This window comes from Martes martes, assembly GCF_963455335.1.
Source record: "Martes martes genome assembly, chromosome: 4".
Lineage (NCBI taxonomy): Eukaryota > Metazoa > Chordata > Mammalia > Carnivora > Mustelidae > Martes > Martes martes.
In genome coordinates, this window is record NC_137891.1 from 9,281,488 (window position 1) to 9,296,039 (window position 14,552).

General features: G+C 48.8%; 1 protein-coding gene across 1 annotated transcript in view; it reads left to right on the forward strand.

The window, feature by feature from the left end:
• Positions 1 to 12,237: 12,237 nt before the first annotated feature.
• Positions 12,238 to 14,552, forward strand: part of KCNQ3 (potassium voltage-gated channel subfamily Q member 3) — a gene marked incomplete at both ends in the record, with an annotated part of 282,048 nt that continues 279,733 nt past the window's right edge. Inside the window, one exon of the mRNA XM_080802117.1 lies at positions 12,238 to 12,629. Within this exon, the coding sequence (XP_080658243.1) occupies positions 12,238 to 12,629 (392 nt within the window). The remainder of the gene's footprint in view (positions 12,630 to 14,552) is intronic.

Here is a 14,552-nt window from a genome sequence, read left to right on the forward strand (position 1 = left end):
TGGTTTGACCCTAGAGCTGGTATTCTTCTGGCTCTGCTGGAAGGGACAGAAGGCAAGCTGGCATGTGTAGAGCTCCTCCTCTGTGTCAGGCCTCGAGTGGACAGTAGTCATTTCTTTTGTCATTTCACAGCCACATTATAGAGTACACATTTTTATCCCCATTTCACATATCAGAACACTGAGATTCAATGCTATTTATCAGTTTGCCCAAAGTTAAGCAACTACTAATCAGTGAAGCAAAGAGTCGCATTCAGTTTGTGAGACTCCGCACACTGCCCTTTTCTCTAAGCAAGAATTTAAATAGTAGCTCTTGAAAGCCTTTTATCTGTGGTCCCTTTGGTGTGGTCCAGCAGGTGGTGAACTAACATGGGAGGCAGAGGTATCCTGTGACCTTGATGAAATAATTAAATCTTTCTGACTCTCAGCATCTCTACCTGTGAAATGGACTTATAACACTTCCCTTCCCTCACCTGCCCCCCTCAAGACCCTGGGAGGACCAACTTTAGGACTGAATAGATAAATGAACTGTCCCAAACCCTCACTTTACAGATAGAGACTCTAAGGCCCAGATGGGCTGTGCATCTTCTCCAAGTTGTTCAATGAATTAATAACTAAAACTGTACTAGAACCCCAGTGTATCAGTCAGCTAATGCTTTGTAACAATGGCTGGAGTTCATTGTAACTTAAAACATAACTCTCATGCACGTTTAACTGAATACATGTCAAAGATTTTTATACAACTCATTAGCTAATGATAGAATAAGTAAGATGTTGAGACCAGTTCAAAGGAGATCTTGAACAGAGGGATATATGGACAATTGGAATGCTGAAATGAATTTTCTGAAAGATACAAAACAGGTTAATACTCAACAGACCATAAAATTTAAAGTTTGGGGTTATCTTTTCCATAGGACATAAATACATCATATCTCCACAGCACAAAATTCATCTGCACTGGTATCAGTTTTCAAGTTAACTTTTAACCCTGTGGAATGGTAAAATAGCATCTTTCACAGGACATCAGCCAAAAGTATAGATGTCTATAGGTCAGAAAATCCCCAGGGGGCTTTCAGCACTCCACCAAAATGACTCCAAGTAATCTCTTTTGCTGATTTCCAATTTTCTCAATATAGAAAACCACAGAAATTCCAATAGCTTTCAGTAATAAGTGTTTATTCATCCATCACGGGTCAGGAGGCTGTGGGATGGCTCTGCTCCACCTGTCTCATTCTGGAGCCCAGACTGAAGGGGGCAGCAGATTCCTGGAGCGAGCTGTTCTCAGAGTGGAGGCCAGGACTCCCAGAGAAGCAAGCTCAGACGGGCAATATCTCTTAAGGCCTCGCCTGGGAAATGGTGTGTTTTCACTTCTGTCCATATTCCATTAGCCAAAGCAAGTCATAGGAACAAGCCCAACATTAGTGGAAAATGTAGTGCTCCCATGGATGTGGAGGATGAATATTTGCTGAGCAGTGATCATTCCCCTAATTTTCCAACCATATCAAGTTGTGCTAAGGTCTGAAAGAAAAAATGTGGACAGAGAGGCACTATGCAAACACACAGGGTTAAGACTCTTTTAAGTGTAGAGATCAGTTGTGACCACCTTCCCCCTTTTCCAGAAGTGAAAGAAAACTGTTCTGGCCAACAAAAGGTTAAGTTTGGAAATGAGCTCATGCTGGTGCTTGGTTTCATGACATAATCCGTCAGTGGTGGTGGGACTCTCATGGATATATTTTATGCTCACTTGTGGTGTCAAATGGGTGCTAGCCACTGAAAGTCAGTTGAAGAACACATTTCTTAAGTAGGGCATGGTGTAGCCCTTTAGGTCTGCAGAACCATGCCTGGGCGGGGCGGCGGGGGGGATACTGCGGAGTGGTAAAATAGCATCTTTTGTAAGTAAAGTAAAATCACATGATACTTATGATCATGACATGATTTTGGTCAAAGAATTCTGAGAAATATTTTAAGTTAAAAGAAGGTAACAGCTCTAATATGGCACATGCAATGATAGATGGCATATAATGTTTAATGAATTATTTTAACATGGCGTTTATTCTTGTTTGCCACAGATATTTTACAGAAAAGACGCCTTATGGTCAACAACCAAAAATGAAGAAGCACAACCATTTGGGGTATCACCCAAGGAGAAAGTTTGACACCAGGGCGGGAATGACAGGTTCACAGAGCTAGGAACCTCCTCCTGGAGTAGGGCTGCGTCCAAGTGTGGCCTCAGTGAAGCCTAAGAGATGGGGAACAGTTTGTGGCCCCAGGTCTCCTCCTCCTCTTAATTCCATTTTTCCTCCTCTTTCTGACCACCATGGCCTCGAGCCTACTTGCTGCTACCATTTATGAATTGCCCCCTCTGGTGGCAGGTGCTGTGCACTACACTCTCCAGAAACTGCTTTTGGGTCACCGGCCTGCTCCCCAAAGACACAAGGGTTTGCAAATCCTGGCTGGAACTTCCACTTATGAAGCCTGTGTGAGGTCGTTTCATAAAACTTACAGGGTGCTTCCTTGGAGGAATAAGGCTGATGTAATCTTTGCAGTTTTTCTTCATCAATTTGTAGCATCAAAACAAAAGTCAAACAATGAAATTCTACATAACATAGTGCTGTACATGTATTAAATGAGCTCTTCTTTCTGTAAGCTTCTGAGGAAGTTATCATTATGACTATAAGGTTTAATATATCGGGCAGAGGTAGTAAAACTGGAAAATCAGGTTCAAAGAGATGAACAATGGTCAGGACAGTAGTAATAGTGTGGCCCCCAGAGGCACCCAGGTGGCTCAGTCCATTGCAACCAACTCTTAATTTGACTCAGGTCATGATCTCAGAGTCATGAGATCAAGCCCTGTGTCAAAGTCTGTGCTCAGAGTGGAGTCTGCTCAGGATTTTCTCTCCCTCTCCCTCTGCTCTACCCCAAACAAATACAAATAAAATCTTAAAAAATAATAATAATGTGGTCCTCAAATCTACCTGTAATGTGACATTACGTCCTTTGGGTCTCTAGAGTTAGCTTTGAACCTCACCACAACCGTGTGAGGAAAATATTAGTAACATCTCCATTTTCCTGGAGGGGAAACTGAGTCTAAGAACTGACACGGGGGCGCCTGGGTGGCTCAGTGGATTAAGCCGCTGCCTTTGGCTCAGGTCATGATCTCAGAGTCCTGGGATCGAGCCCCGCATCGGGCTCTCTGCTCAGCGGAGAGCCTGCTTCTCCCTCTCTCTCTGCCTGCCTCTCTGCCTACTTGTGATCTCTCTCTCTGTCAAATAAATAAAAAAAATCTTAAAAAAAAAAAAAAAAAGGAACTGACACGGCTTCTCCAAGGCCAATGGCCATGGTGTGCCAGTGCTGGGACCAAAACATAGATCCTGTGATACATAACCCTGGGCTATCGCTGCCCTCCTATGAAACACCAGAATGGTAGCATCTTTTGATATTTTCCCATTCCCTGAGGAAAATCCCATCTTGCCATGAAGAACTTCCCAGTAATGGGGACAGCACCTTCTGGGCTTTAGAGAAAAATCTGGGTTTGAGTCTTTGCTCAGTTACCATCCTTTGATTTACATACAGTCCACATATATCCATACATCCACATCTGGGCAATCCACACACATTTCTTTTAAGGACTTATTTATTTGAGAGAAGGAGAGAAAGAGAGAGAGCATGAACGGGAGGGGAAGAGGGAGAGAGAAACTCAAGCAGACTCCACGCTGAGTGCGAAGCCTGACACAGGGCTCAGTCTCAGGATCCCGAGATCTCAGCCCGAGCTGAAACCAAGGGTCAGACACTTAACCCACTGCGCTACCCAGGCACCCCAATCCACATATGTTCTTCAAGGTACATTTGTGTAGAACCTGCTTCATTGGGTGGTTGTGACAACTGAATTAGGCAGGGAAGGAGAGGTGCTCAGTACAGGGCCTGCCGCAGGGCATGCGCTTGGCAAGTGGTTGGTATAGTGATGGCATGGTAAAGGCATCCCTTGGAAGACAGTTGGTCAAACATATTCCAGCAGAGACCAGAGAATGTGGCTGGAGATTGAAAGAGATGAACATTTTGTAGGTTAGGTTCATGACCCCTTAGTGGAATGTGAAGTCTTTGTGGTGGGTTCATGTTATGGGCCAAATTGTGTCTCCCCTACTCCCCAAATTAATATGTGGACTCTCTAACCTCTAGTCCTTCCAGATGTGACTGTATTTGGAGACGGGACCTTTCAACAGGTGAGTCGATAAAAAGGAAGCTGTTCAGGTGGCCCTAGTCCAATCTTACTAGTGTCCCTGAAAACGAGATTTGGACACACAGATGACAGGGTATGCACACACAGGGAAAAAAACATGTGAAGACACAGTGAAAAGCCGAGGAGAGTGGCCTCAGGGGAAACCAGCCCCGCCAACAGCTTGGTCTTGGATTTTCAACTTCCGGGATTGTGAGAAAATGAGTTTCTGCTCTTTAAGTTACCCTGTCTGTGGGGTTTAGTGATGCAGTGCTAGCAAACTAATACAGGTTGAAATCAGTATTTTATAAAATATGCAACAGCACATATCGGAAGGTATCACCATGTCAGGAGAACATAATTTTAGTTATATGTCTTGTCATATTATGTGGGATGGGCTGGGATATAAACTGGCAGTCACCAAAGGTGGGACAACGTTGGACTTGACACCTAGAACTTTTCTTCTAATTTGGACGTCATAATAATTATGACGATAATTAACAGGTAAGTATTCACAATATATCAGTTAGCATGTAGCAAGGACCTCCAAGTGCCAAAGGTTTACAAATGTTATCTCCTTTACTCCTGAAACCTCCCTTCGAGGTAGTTGTCATTCCTATTTTACGGGTGAGGCTGAGACTGGTTATTTAACCTGTCCAGGGTCAAACACTTAACATTTTTCAGAGACAGGATTCTTGCCCAAAGCAGGCTCTCTGAAAATAGGCTTTCCCTATTCGGCATCATTGTGCAGCTACCCATAATCCTCTGCCCAGTTACTTAGCACCCAGGCATCAGCTTCCCTTCTGCAAAGAATTCAGTGATGGAAATTAGGAAGACCTTGGACTAATAGGCTCTGTGCATGTGATTGGCTAAGGGTACAATGGGCCTTTGATGAATGCAGTAAGAACACCGAGCACTTCTCCAGTTGGCATGGAGCTTTTCTTCTTGTCACTAAGGTAAACGGAGCATCGCAATGTCTGCGGGGGTGGGTAATGAGGGAAAAAGGTCTAGTCCATCAGGACTGGAAGGAGGTGAGAAAATGGCCCTGGCACTCCTTGTCTGAAGACACTGTGAATAGTGTCTTTGCCCACAGCATCCAGCCCTCCTGCACAAGCAGGCTCTGGGCCAGACGCTCTTGAAAGCAGGTACATGGGCTCATTAGCAGGGAAATGGCAGTGGGTAATTGGAATATGTAAATGGCATGGGCAAACAGGGTGTTTTAACAATCAAGACCCAGAGAGAAAGAGCTTAATTTGGTAGAGAGAAAGGAACAGACTGCCCAGGGAGCCAATTACTGGGGCCACAGGATGGATGCTCAGCCTCGGGAACCCACAGTCAGAACGCAGGGAGGCCGGGGCACTGGGTGAATTTGTTTCTACCACTAACATGCCAAGTGACCCATGACTCAGCCCTGCCTTTTTTTTTTTTTCCAGGTACCAATTCTTGGGGGCTATCTTTCCTAAATACCTCTCTGGCCATCATCCTCCCTTGTCTCCAGGATCTCCCACCACTTTCCTTCCGGACCTCAACATCTCAGCTGGGCAATGTCTTGTAGCTGTTCTCATTGAATTTGTTTCTCCCACTCTCAGTCTTCCCCCTACTGAGTCATGGAAAGCCCTTTCTGAAACCACCTTGGGCACATCACTGTATGCTTAAAGCACCTCATGGTCCCTAAGTTCATAAGCCTGGCACCTAGGCAAGCCTGCCTCACATGGCCCTGCTCCATTCATGGTTGCCTCCAAATATCTTGCCCTGGACGCCTCACGCTTTGTCTTGACTCCCAGCCTTTGCGTGTGCTGAGCCTTCCACCTGGCACAGCATTCTCCGAAAGTTACACAACTCACTGCCTAAAAGCACAGACTCCAAATAACCTGGGCTTGAGTCCTATGGCCATTATTTCTTAGCCATGTGACCTTGAGCAGGGTACTTAGGCTTTCTAAGTGTCATTTCATCATGGTTAATACCGAGAACAATAACCATAATGCCTAGTTCATAACTTTGTTGCTAGGATTAAATGAGATCATCTATATAAAGCACTTAGCTCAGTGCCAGGCACACAGTAAGCACTCAGTAAATGTAAGTAATGATGATGAATGAACATCTATCACGAGTCAGGTCCTTGAAATACAATGATGATACAGCAATGAGTAAATTGATTTGCATTGTTTATCTCATCTTTTCAACCAAATATGGAAGTAATTATTCAATTTTCTTTTATTCCTCCTCCTGTTTCCCACAAACAGAGCAACTCATGAAACAGGCAGTCAGTAAATGCTTGCTCGAAAGATGAATGAATGTATTCAATAATCGGTGAATTGAATATTTTACCCTGCAATACAGGTGTTCCCCACTATCTGAAAGTAGATCGTTCCTATGAAACCTTTGGTAAGCCAAAACTATATAAAGCAAAGAAGCAATTAATTTATACAGAATTTTTTTTTAGCATTTCTAGACCGTGAAAAAAACCTCTCTTAGTCTTTTCTGATACCTTAGGACACATTTGGCTAATGGATGCCCAAAGTAAATGGAGATAAAGCACAGATGTTTATAGACCTAGTTCAAAGCTCTGGCGCTTTGTTATCAGGATGCTGAATGTAGTTCCCAGGGTAGGGTCTGGGGGGCGCCATTCTTCCCACTCAGGCTGCTTACTGCCTCTATCATGGTTCACTGCTAAGCAAACATTGAATGGTGATGCCTGCCTGCCTGCCTTCTTTCCTTTCTCCTTTATTTTGTAAAGGCAAAATTCTCTTCAGATTTCTCTGTTAGTGAAAACAGGTCCTCGTGTAGGTCCTTTGTAAAAGTGAGGTGGCATCACATATACTTTTGAAAAGCTGGGGATACCTGTATAATTAGTCGAAAAAAAAAAGAAAAAAAATGATATTTAAAGGTTAACGTAAGAATTGCAAATGCAAGGCAGGGGAAAGAAACACTTTTTCCAATTGAGAACCATCTAAGTGAAGTCCTTTAATTATTGCCATCTGGAGTGAAGGTGAGCGCCATTTTGCTCCGAGCTCATTCATTCCCCATCATGCCTGACTTGAGCTGCCGTCCACAGTCGTGTGTCCAGACTCCTTGGAGTAATATAGTAAATGTGTGCAGTATATCACACACTGCAAAGCTCTACCTCAAAATGGATCCCTGAATGGTGTTCAGACCAAGTCAGAGGTAGGGAGGTTGGGAAACATTATCCCACTTTATCGAGAAGGAAACAGTCCAATAACTTGTCCAAGGTCGCTAAACTCAAAGTCACAGAGCCAGCACTAGAATTTGAATCAGGGTCTAAATTCCATAGCTTAGGCTGACCTCATCCTTTGGGTGATGTGTGCAAGGGTGTCCTTTTGCCTGTTTCTCCTTATTCATTCCTGGGAAGGTGTTTCACCTGCAAGGGATCGAGAGTCCTTGTGCTCTACAGGAGAGTGATGTAAAGGCCAGGAAAAGGAAAACAAAGCAAAAGCATGGAGGAAGGCAGGCAGGCAACCCTTCTGAGGATTTGCTGTGGTTAAGCTTTCAAGGATAAAGAATGCATAGAGGGGACACTTCCTTTCCCAATCTATGTGCTTTTGGCTTGAATTGTTACAAGACCCCAAACAGGGGTTTGCCTCCGCAAAGTGGGAAGACCTGTCTCACTGGCTCCTCCCAGAGGTAGATTTATAACCAGGTGTAGAGCAAGCATTTTGGAGCTATGTTATTTGGTCAGAAGCAGTTTCATGGAATCCTATGATAGAGAGGTATTCGTAAGTCCACGGAGGGTGATGTTGGCAGAAGCATGATGGCAGGGGAGGCAATTTTGTATCCCGGAAATGCATCTCTTCTACCAGAGACACATCCCCACCCACCCAAATCATGACTGCAAGGTCCAATGGAATCAACCTGCCACCACGTGGCTGGCTGAAGCACTAGGGGAGGTGCCATACTGGACGCTCCTCGTCCGTCTTCTCTGTTTGCAGGTCAGGCATGCTGCAACAGCTTTAGCAATAGTTGCCACCAGACTATTAACAGAGGGTGTTTCTGGGTAACCAGATGACAAATTATTGTTGCTGCCTTTTTGCTGCTTTGTATTTCATAATTCCTCTCCAACGACGAGGCACTTCTTGTGTAACAAATACTAAAAGCAAATTTAAACATGGTCCAAGACAGTCATTTAATGCATTTTGGGGAACAGGGTGAGAGGGTGGGTAGGGACCCCGTTAACTGTGCCCATGAACCTGAGATTCTGTCCTGCTCCTTCGATTACAGAAATCGTCACTCGGGCATCATCTCTCCGCAGGCATGTTTCTGTGCGTCTCGTCAAGGGAGGCTTACACCCCTGGGGAAGCAGGATGTACAGAGGGAGGAACTGAGGCTCAGAGAAGGTCTCTTGGCTTCTCTCTCCTTACTCATTCCCAGGAAGTCTCCCCACCTGCAGGAGAGAAGGAGTTTATCTGTCCTAATGTACAGTGAGATGAAGACCCGTGAAATGGGAAAAAAATCAAAGGCAAGGGGAGGGGTATCAGGTGGCAAATCTGAAGACTAGGAGTTGGTTGGGTTTTCAAGGTCACACACTGAGGTTGTGCAGAGCTGGGATGAAAACCAGCAGCGGAATTTGTTGTTTGTACCGTGGCCCCAGTCTGGCCCTTATGGATACTGTGTCACTGAACTCTGTCATGGTACCAACTCCCACTTGGTATCTGAGGTTCTCAGGGATTTTAAGCCTCAAAGAAGATTCCTCTCAATGGAATCTAGGACATTTGACTTCAGTTAGCTGGAATCTGTGCTATGGAGCGTTGAGATTACATAGCCCCCCCCAAATGGCACCAAGACTGCATCCCATTTTTCGTGACGTTTCCAAGCCTCCTACCTGAACAACACTCTGCATTGGATTATAAAACCATTAAGCAAACCAATTTCCAAACTACATAGCAGTTTCCCTATCGTTGGATTTAACTGGATCAGAGTTATGAATTTGATAGTGATTTTACCTCACGCTTTGTGGGAGGCACAAACTTAGCCCCTGTACTTGATCTTAAAACATTAATAACTGACCGTCTGCAGCTCTCATCAAAATAGTAGTCTCCTCACATGCCGGAGGATCCAAATTGCTATTCTGAAAATCTGAACTTTTGATTAATTGCACAGTAATGATGTCTTCTATGGGGTCCTCGACTAATCTCCTTTGATGCTTATCTGGTGAGTCTTGTTATTTTAAATTCTGTCAAAATGTTTTTTGTCACCATGTTACTTGAGTTGCAATGAGTACTAAGACTTTCTAAGAATAAAGACTTTCCCAATGGTAGAAGACAAAACCCGAAATCTCCTACACAAACATAAAGCCAGTTGCATTGTGAGCCAAGCATTGTTCTGGGGCTTTACATTCTGAATTCACTCATTCATCATTCATTCATGAACAGTGTTGAGAGCCTACTAAACAGCAGGCATCCTTCTAGGCTGCAGGGATAGAACCCCGAGTCCCTGCTCCTGCTTAGTGAGATAGTAGTAAACAAAATGCAGATAGGATCATTTTAGGCAGTGATAAAGTTAACTAACAAAATAGGAAGGGATTGAGGGCGACTTTAGAAAAGGGGCTCAAACATGAAGGATGGAATTGTTCCCTAGGAGGCTGGGATAGGACTGCGATGAAAGGCTCACCCACTCACGCTGGCGTGCTGGGAGTAGAGGGAAAACAGATGTTCAGGAGCGTGATTGGGGGAGGGGCTGTGCAACTTCCATTTGGAGCTTCTCTCACCTAAGCTGGTCCCTTTCTCTGCACGTTTTCTTCTTTCCAGAGTTTGCACTGAGTGGTTACTTACCAGCCTCCAACTAACTCATGGCTGAGCACCGCTCTCTTCATAAGCATTAGTGGGGGTCCTCGGTGGGTGCAGTCACAGGTCTGAAGGCAGTTAATAAAGTCTTCACAAAGTGCATCCCGCAGCCCACCGACCAATGAATAATCTTTCTCAGTCAGGTGGAGGCTCTTGTTCTATATTAAGGTCCCATATTAGAGTCACTTTCTGGACAAACTTCTGTAGCGTTGAGCGATTAGTTCTTTTTTGCCTACACAACCCCGTTCAATGATTTCAGGCTGGGTATGGTTTAACTCCTTTCTCAAAACTACCCCATTGGTTGAGATTTCTGAGGTTCTCCCCTCTGACATTCATTTCATACAGATCCTCCTCCTCCCTCCTCATTCCCACACTCACTCTTCCTTCTCTCCCCCTTCCTTTTTGCCCTTTCCCTTCTTTCTCTCCATACCTTTCCCATCCCCTGTCCCACCGCCCCTCTCCTTCAGTCTTCTCCCCTTCTCTCTCTCTCTCTCTCCTTGACCAACTCCTGGCATTCCTTTGCAGGCTTTCTGGGGGCTCCCAGATCCTTGACTTGGCCTTGCCCACAACCCCTCCCTCTGCCCAAGACAAGCCTGGTGAGAGTGGGAAGTGAAGGAGACTCCAGGTACCAGGGGGCAGCAGGATCTCTGGAATGGTGGTGGCCATGGGCAAAGAAGATGAGAGTTAGGTCCAAAGTACAGGGGAAACTCACCGACCTCTGCCATTGACTTAATGTGATCTAGTCCCCGCCTAACTGCGGCCTCCCCTTCCTCTGCACTTAATGCACTCAAGCCACACTTCATCTTTGAGCTCCCTCTTCTGCTCCCTGGAATGCTCTTCCTGACGTTTCCATAGTTGCCCCAGCTTGTCACTTAGGTCTTACCCCAAAATGTCACCTCCACAAGGAGACCTTCCAGGATCAGCCAATGTAAGAAAATTCCCCACTTCAAGCACAGCACGCTATTTTGCTTCCTCAAAGCATCCACCAGTCTTGGCAATTACACTATATATGTTTGTTTTCCGTTATTGTCTTCCATCTTTCCAGAATGCAAGCTTTAGGAGTGCGGGGATCTGCTATGCTCAGGTCAGAGAACACTGCCCCTCTCAGGAGAAGCTCACTTAGGGTTTAGCAATTGAATGAATGAACAGGCTCAGGCAAGAGAGGGAATGGCTTGCTAGAGCCCAAGTTAGAAGCCAAGCCAATTCCGCGAGTTCTTTCTGTTTCTTCAACCCTCTGCTCGCCAGAGCCGGCAAGGGCGAAGGGCCAAGGGAGGTGAGGGCAGCACTGTCCACCATGAATCAGAAACCGAACAGGGAGCCACCCAGAGTCTGTGGGCTCAGGGCGCGCTTGGCCTTGGCCAACCCAGCAACTTGGATTTTACTTCCAAAGCCAAAAAGCAGGGTTGGGAGGTGACCAGAGAACAGAAAGCTGCAGCAGTCAGGCCAGCGCCGAAGGTCGACAGACGAACCCCCTGCCTCAGTTCCTTCGCGCTTCCCCCCTTTGCCCCCGCGCCCAGCCCGGGGAAAGCCCTAACGCCCACGGGAACAAGGGTAGCCCGGCTCCGAGGTGGGGGGCGGCGGAGGGGGGGAGGCGGGGCGCCGCGAAGGCCTCCCGCCGCGACGGGGCGGGACAATGGGGCCCCACCCCGGCGAGGGAGTGGGGGCGGCGGCGTGCGCTCGGCCCGCGGCGCGCTGGCTCAAAGCGTTTGCTGCGGGGCTGAGGCTGGAGCGGGCGGGGAGGGGCGCGGCGGGGGGAGTGCGGAGGAGGGCGGAGGCGGCGGCGGCGCGTGTGGCTGGCGGGCTGGCGGGCGGTTGGCACCGGGCTTGTAAATAAACTGCGATGCTGTCTCGGGCTCGCCGGCCCGGGTGCCGCCGCCGCCGCCGCCCCGGAGCGCCGGTGCCAGGCTCCCGCCGCCGCGCGCCCTAGCGCCTCCGCGCCAGCCTCGCGCGCCCTCGCCCGCTCCCCGCAGTCCGCGGCTCGCGCCCCTCGGGGTCCCGCGGCTGACCCGTGCGGGATGTGACCCCTTCCCGCTGCCTGGCCTCCCCTGCCCCCCGGGGGGCCCTCCTTTGCTTGCTTTTGGGGGGGGTGGGTGGGGAGCGGCGCGCGGATCATGGCATTGGAGTTCCTGGGCTTGCAGCCGCCGCCGCCGCCTCATCCACGCACCCCGAGCGCCCCTTCTTCCCGGAGCAGCAGCGGAGAAGGCGAAGCGGCCGGCGGGGGCGAGGCAGATGGGGCTCAAGGCGCGCAGGGCGGCGGGGGCGGCGGGGGCGGCTGCCGGCGGCGGCGACGGGGGCGGCGGCGGCGGGGCCGCTAACCCCGCCGGAGGGGACGCGGCGGCGGCCGGCGATGAGGAGCGGAAAGTGGGGCTGGCGCCCGGCGACGTGGAGCAAGTCACCTTGGCGCTCGGGGCCGGAGCTGACAAAGACGGGACCCTGCTGCTGGAGGGCGGCGGCCGCGACGAGGGTCTGCGGAGGACCCCGCAGGGCATCGGGCTCCTGGCCAAGACCCCCCTGAGCCGCCCTGTCAAGAGGAACAACGCCAAGTACCGGCGCATCCAAACTTTGATCTACGACGCCCTCGAGAGACCGCGGGGCTGGGCGCTGCTCTACCACGCGCTCGTGTGAGTACCCAGCCGCTCGGCGGCGGGGGCTGGGGCTCGGGGTGGGGGCTCCAGCCAGGACGGCTGCGGGGCCTTAAAGCCCAGGGGCGCCCGTCGGCTGAGGAGAACAGTCTGTCATCCGTGTTTCTCCGCCGTGTGTGTCCGTGTGTCTGTGAGCCACTCTCTAGGTGTTGGGCACCACGGCTTAGAGGATCCAAGCGTGGTTCCCCAGCTAATTTGGAGATCGGATTGGCGTGTTTGTGTGCGCGCGGGTGCGCATTTATGGCACCTTCTCCGGATGTTGGTATCGGAGCTTAAAAGAATGATGTTTCTTTTCCAATTAATGTGGAGGATGAACAGGATAAAGCGGATCCCTTCCATACGCTCTGTGTTTCTGCTTGGGGTGGGTCCCTTCTCCTGGGATCGCTACTGAGTTTAGATGATGCATCCCGGAGTTAGGGATGGGAGTGGTACACTGCCCACAGTGGTGTGTGTGTGTGTGTGTGTGTGTGCACGAGCGAGCGCGCGCATGAACGCGGGTATCAATCGCTTGATTGTGCTACTCCTTAGGGCTCCATCCTGGTATAGAACCTGGTGTTGCTCTAGTTGGGGGCTTGGACTGGTCAAAATGAGTGTCTTTGGGTTATTTTTATGGGAGTTAATGAGCAGGAAAGAGAATATAAGAGAATGAGAATCTCTCAGGCTGCAGCCTAGACAGAGAAGCTGGGGCTTAACAGTGCCAGGAGATGAGGGCTGGGGGTTATTTTGGCCAAATCTCCATGATTTGGCCCTGATATCCCCTCAAGGTCAGCTGCTGCCCCTTCTCTCACTTTGGCTGGACGAGGGTGCGGGCCATATGATGGGGCCTGGCTGGAGGTTTGACCCCAGGCACCCTTCCCCTAGAAAGCATCTCCTTGCTAGTCAGGATGAAAATGTGTTGCCAGGGAAGGAAGATGGAACTATCTTCTGCACTGACACTTGGGTCAGGAAATCTTCTTGCACTTGGGGAAGAGGGGAGAGGATGGTAGTGGTGATTCCTCACCCAGGAGAGAAAGTCAGAGCTGTCACCATACACCCCAGGGCTGGCAGGGCATTTCCAGTTACCCCTAGCCTCCTGTCTGTGGCTTAGTCATTCTGATGGCTGCTTCTTGGGAAGCCCTACGTTACCGGGGTTTTGGTGGGGAATTGGCCATAACTTTGACCCTTTCTGTGCCTTTAGTCGTGAATATTCCTCTGTGTCCTCCTCTGACTGACCCATGACTGTTGCGGTCCCGGAGAGTTCAGGGAGCCTTGGAGTTGCCACCTGCCAATCATCTTTGGTTGCAGTGGCTTTTCCAGATTTGGCCACCAGGTGGGGGCGTCTGCACGGGACCTCAGGCTTGGCAACAGGTTTCTTCTGAGAGGTTACAGAAGCTTGGAGAGGATGCCTCCCTGAAAGTGAGGATCTGGCAGCAGAGAGGGGGGCATCCAGCCAAGAACATGGATTTGGGATGGTCCAGCGTCTGGCATCCACTTCTGCCTGAATTTGCAGGTGTTAGTGGCTGGAGAGAAGGGCTAGCAAGGGTTACTCTTCCATTTGCTTTTTTCGGGGGTTAAAAATGGATGAAAAATGTATTCTTCTCTGTTTCTAGCACTGTGTTTAGTACAAATGAACCGAAAGGGGTTCAGTTAAATTAATTGATTAGTTAAATTGATACTGGAATGTTATAGTGAAAAAAAAAAGGTACGGATTTGAGTGCACACAAACATACAGAGACTCAATATGTCTTTTTGCGTGTAAATGGCGGTCACTATTTATTGGCTGACTTCCAAACCTGGGGTTCCACTGTAGCTTGTGGGGTCCCTCTTTGTTCGCCTCCCACCATTCCTAGCCAGCACCCCTGCTCTGCCTTGCCCAACCTGGGGGAGGGATAGCTAAGGCCTGTTATTGACAGAGCCTCGATT